Source organism: Odontomachus brunneus, unplaced genomic scaffold (assembly GCF_010583005.1).
Source record: "Odontomachus brunneus isolate Ranch 3 - 2012 unplaced genomic scaffold, Obru_v1 Obru_scaffold_264, whole genome shotgun sequence".
NCBI lineage: Eukaryota > Metazoa > Arthropoda > Insecta > Hymenoptera > Formicidae > Odontomachus > Odontomachus brunneus.
In genome coordinates, this window is record NW_022639714.1 from 304,548 (window position 1) to 310,087 (window position 5,540).

The window sequence follows — 5,540 nt, forward strand, 5'->3', positions numbered from 1 at the left end:
ACTCTGATTCACTGGTCGAACGTCAGACGTCACTTTTGCGTGACACGCAGTGAGTCTGGCGAAATACTGGTTCTTTCGTGAAAAAAGCTGTGAAGTTGCCTTCTGCTACCTGCGAAATAATGCTTTATCGTTGAAACAATGACGATGTCTCGAGCACGCTTGGTGCTGTCCTGCAAGTGGAGTTTTCTCGTTGTCGCTTTACTACTGTGCAACGTATCGCGACATACATCGCACTGCGAAGAGGTAGCTAACCTCAAAAGCGACAATGTCACCGACAACAAGACCACGTCCACGCTGACGGATAGCCCGAGAGCTTTGGCCGCCACGTCGCTCCCGGAATTGTTCAGCACAGTGCGAGCCGCGAACAATAGCCCGAGCAACACCTCGAGCAATACCGGCAATCACAACGTCAGCTCCTCGACTCCGAAGCCACCGACCACAGTTGCGAGCACAGCGCATTCTAAGAACGTCGTGAACGACCATACGACCGAGAAGACCGGGACGTCGTCGAGTCCTGCGAGCGACAAGAACGTGACCGCCGCATCGGACATCCCCGTGTCGTCGCAAGCTCCAGATGCCGCGAATACAACGAACACGAGCACCACCACCGTCGCCCCGGCGGAGCCGGTTCTGCCCGACAAAGGCTCCGCGGAGGAGGAGCACAACAGCTCGATGTCCATATTTTTCGTGTTGTGCGTGCTGGCTCTCGGGATACTGCTCATACACATGATGCTGCATATGAATTTCCAATACCTGCCTGAGTCAGTGGTGATAGTCGTGCTGGGCGCTCTGATCGGCATGATCATCAATCTTATGTCGCACCAGAACATCGCCAACTGGCGTAAAGAGGAGGCCTTCTCGCCGACCGCGTTCTTCCTCGTCCTCCTGCCGCCCATCATATTCGAGTCGGGATATAACCTGCACAAGGGGAACTTCTTTCAGAACATCGGCAGTATCATGGTGTTCGCCATTTTCGGCACGGCCATCTCCGCTTTCGTCATCGGCGCCGGGATTTACCTGCTCGGCTTGGCGCAGGTCGCCTATAAGCTTAGCTTCGTCGAGAGCTTCGCGTTTGGATCGCTGATTTCCGCGGTCGATCCCGTCGCCACGGTCGCGATTTTTCACGCGTTGGATGTTGACCCGGTCCTGAACATGTTGGTCTTCGGGGAATCCATCCTGAATGACGCCATCTCCATCGTATTGACCACTTCTGTTTTGGAGTCAAATAACGCCACCACTACCAGTGAGGCTATCATACTTGGCTTGAATCGATTTTGTCTCATGTTCTTTGCGTCAGCAGGAATCGGCGTGGTCTTCGCTCTGATAAGCGCGCTTCTCCTGAAGCATGTGGATCTCAGGAAAAATCCATCTCTGGAGTTTGGCATCATGTTGGTGTTCACATACGCCCCGTATGTTTTGGCAGAAGGCATACAGCTCTCAGGTGAACGTTTGCGATTGTACTATAATAGAGAATGTCCTTCTGAAGTTACTGTCTATTTGGCAAGTTAAAACGAATTTTGAAGCGATGGCTTAATTTCAAGATTATGTACATACTGACTGTGTTCAGCAGAAAAAGCTGCTTTGCAACTGTTGCAAAATTTCTGAGTCTGATTGATATATGCTCCTATTCTATGCTACTGGATTCAGCTAAGAACAATTAAAGTAGCTTTTTCTGCTGAAAGCAACCACTAGTTTGAACTACCTAGTGTTGTCTGAGTTACCACAAAGTGTTAAAAGGATGAAATCAGAGGAAGGATAGTTACTAAAAAGTAACTATGCAAAACAATAATAGAAACTACCTAAATTAACTTAATGACAAAATTGGACTAAATAGGTCAAAAGGCTCAGGAGTCTATAGAGAATATACAGACAGACATTTTATTTTATATATGTAGATTTGTGTGCATCATATATAGAAAATAAGAACTTTAAAAATAATTTCTTAGTTTCATAGTTGAAAACTTTAACTATTACATTTGATGAATTAAAATAAATTTCCAAGTAATGGTTTAATTTCAAGATTATATACATATTTGTACATATATCATAGAAAATGAGAATCTTAAATCACTAGTTTTATCACTCAAAAATTTAATTATATTCTACGTGTGTACTACTGGTGTTTTTACAAATCTCAAATCAGTTAATGTGTTGTGAAATATATTTACAAGCATTTTAAATATCAATTTTCTCCTTATGATTTCTAAAATTTCATATATATATCTTTAAATTCTTTTCTAGACATACCCTTTAACAAAGCCTTAGGCAAAATAATTGTATTAAATGTGGAAATTGTGCAAGCCCAAGTTTGAGAGTCATTTTATTTCACTAAACAGATAGGGACTTTAGAAAGATTATATACGATCGTATTAATTGATAAAATTCATATGTCGCTTGTATCTTACACATTGCATATAATTATTACAGGAATTATGGCAATCTTGTTCAATGGAATAGTCATGTCACACTACACGCATTTCAACTTGTCAACTGTTACGCAGATTACAATGCAGCAAACAATGCGAACGTTAGCCTTTATAGCTGAGACCTGTGTATTCGCGTACTTGGGATTGGCAATATTTAGCTTTAGACACAGGGTAAATGAATCACATATATCTGATTATTATACAATAATAATAATATAATAGTTTTTTCATTGTTTTTGTTTTTTTTCAACAGGTCGAACCAGCCTTGGTCGTTTGGTCTCTAATCTTGTGTCTAATTGGAAGAGCCGCAAATATCTTTCCGCTGGCGTTGCTCGTTAATCGCTTTCGCGAGCACCAAATCACGAGGAAAATGATGTTTATCATGTGGTTCAGCGGTTTGCGCGGCGCCATATCATACGCGTTATCGCTCCACTTAAACTTCAGTGATGAGACGCGTCACGTTATTATAACGACGACGCTTATCATCGTATTATTTACGACCTTGATATTTGGCGGCTCTACTATGCCCCTATTAAAATTCCTGAGAGCCGAAAAGAAGCAGAAGAGCAGCAGAAGAAAGAAGAAAGATAAGGAAGTCTCATTGAGTAAAACTAGAGAATGGGTAATTGAAAGCTTTCACCTAATAGTGCAATTAATTAATACGATGTGTATTTATTTTTATATTTGTTACATGTTTGCATTTTTATATGTATAATATTATTTTGTAGGGACAAACTATAGATTCTGAACATTTATCAGAACTGACGGAGGAAGAGATGGAAGTGTCCTTCTTGCAATCGCGGATTCGCGGTTTTGCTAGGTGGGATTTGAAGTTCTTCATTCCGTTCTTCACGAGGCGTTTTACGCAGCAGGAGCTGAAGGATTGCAAGTCACAAATGACAGATCTGACGAATCAGTGGTACCAAGCGATCAGAATTAGCCCGATGGATTCCGACGACGAAGCGACCACGGCGTCCACCGCGCAGTTAAATCTCAATGTTTGCGGAACAGCTAGGGAACAAGCGAACGGGAAGGAGAAGACCGGTCGTCCTAGTCATGGGTCTATATTAAGTATTTAACTTACTTTGTGTGTGGTGTGTCTTTAAATGTGTGTTGGACAACGCGCGCTTTCAACTACATTGCCTCTGTAAATGGGTGTATATAAGTATTTAATATCAGTATTAGAGATCTGTAATACGGATATATAGGTCTTTCTAAGGATGAGAATATATTTTATTTTTGTTATAAAGCTGCTAACGTTGCTCCGATGGATGGAAAGCTTTTACACAATTCTCTGTATAAGAGTCAGTATCATATACTGTCTTTCTGATTCTCTTTAAGTCGTTTATTGCCTAGTCTATTTTGACTCATTATGTATGTTTTTCTATTTACAATTATGCTTCATTAGTCTATTTCCATAGTTTACAATTAACCATACAAAAAAGGAAAACGGAGAAACTGAATTTACAGCACTTTTTACTTACCAGTTTGTTCAGCAAATTATATGTAGCTATATCTCAGTGAGATTTTCCTACGATCTTGATAGCTTATTTCATTTTCGTATTATTTATTTCTTCTTGTCTCACTAATCTTTTATATACATCTCTATACAGTTGTGTATTTATAATCATTATTATACATTATTAAAATATTGCTTATATAGCAAAAACAGCAGTGTATTGTCCGAGACGCTTGCTTTATTCAAAGCAGCTTGGCGATGGTGATGGGCAGTGAATCGATTTTATTGAGGTCATAAAGTATTAACGAAAGTGCTGTTAATTTACAGAACCGAGGAGGATTCGTCTGACTAAAAGACCAACTTGTTCCCGTTAATATTACGGATGATGTTTACTGTGTCATTAATGTAATTCGTATGATTCTACTTTAACTACACAGTATATATTTGTTGAGTGGACGGAGATTATTTATATAATCCGATATTTTCATTGGTATAAGACGTGTGTACAGGTAGACAAATTTCTACTTAATCTTGTTATTCACCGTAGTAATTGCCATGATTTTAGGATCTTTTTCGATGGCTGTATGCTATCGAGCTACCGGAAATAATACAAAATATTAAGTATCGCTATGGCAATCATCACGATGAAATACTTTGTATATTAGAAGTTATTTTTCATCATATATGAAATGGTGATATTAAGTGCAAACAACGAAATTTGTTACGGCAATGTACCGATAATATCGCACAACGTTGTATTGAATTTAGTGTATTTCGCGATTATGTAGTATAATAATTATTATTTATATAGTTATATTTATATATATTAAGTGATAAAGGGTTTGGACGAGACTTGACGAGTTACCAGTAGTATTTAGCAAATTGATCGGAATAATTTATAGCATTTTAATTTGTTTGCGACGTAGATAATAGATTCTCTGACGCGTTTGATTTCTGAACTTATCGTTCACTTCTCTTATACAAGATTGTTTAACTGCATTCGTGTTACAAAAAGAATTGCATTTTCAGATTATAATGCTACTAGAACGATATAAAATAAATCGTATAATCATTTTATAGTTTTATCATCGATACATTTTGATTTGTGTATAAATTACTTTAAAAAATAACAAATTAGGTCAATCGAATGAACAATCAGCAAAATGTAACAGACATTAAAATGATTTGATTTTTAGCTGTTAATTACTCGCGGCGATATTGCTGCGAAAAAGAAACATCTCATTTATTGTCGGACTCGCGTAAGCATATGTTTCCATATCATATCACTCTCAGGAGGATGTGCGACCGTATTATCTCGTTTCCTTGGGACCGAGCGTGTTTAACCCATCGTATAATTTTCATATTTAGACACATATTAGCCAGTGAAAATTCTATACGAATACTGTGTGACCACTGTAACGATTCAAATCGAGCGGTGTATGTAATAAGTATTGGCATTCGGCAGGCAATATACAATTGTACGACGAATATATACATATAATATCACTTTTCGTTCAATATCTCAAAGATATCTAAAAGAAACATAGTATACTGTACGTTGCACTTTACGATCGCAGCTCGGTAATCATGCAGGGACAATAAAGGTGATATATAATTTGTGATATACAGAAAATATATATATACAAAAAGCACAA

General features: G+C 38.5%; 1 protein-coding gene across 1 annotated transcript; it reads left to right on the forward strand.

Moving 5' to 3' along the window:
* On the forward strand, window positions 1-5,540 carry LOC116852979 (sodium/hydrogen exchanger 8). The gene is made up of 5 exons (XM_032833790.1): window positions 1-1,441; window positions 2,428-2,597; window positions 2,680-3,048; window positions 3,155-3,486; window positions 4,213-5,540. Exons 1-5 carry the CDS (start codon window positions 139-141, stop codon window positions 4,235-4,237), a joined length of 2,199 nt encoding a protein of 732 aa, XP_032689681.1. The 5' UTR covers window positions 1-138; the 3' UTR covers window positions 4,238-5,540.

Bases quoted from the DNA above. Each gene is read 5' to 3' on its own strand.
- LOC116852979 (XM_032833790.1), top strand. From the start codon at position 139: ATGACGATGTCTCGAGCACGCTTGGTGCTGTCCTGCAAGTGGAGTTTT. The intron at 3,049-3,154 runs GTAATTGAAAGC...ATTATTTTGTAG, and splicing joins TGAGTAAAACTAGAGAATGG to GGACAAACTATAGATTCTGA. The intron at 3,487-4,212 runs GTCTATATTAAG...GTTAATTTACAG, and splicing joins ACCGGTCGTCCTAGTCATGG to AACCGAGGAGGATTCGTCTG.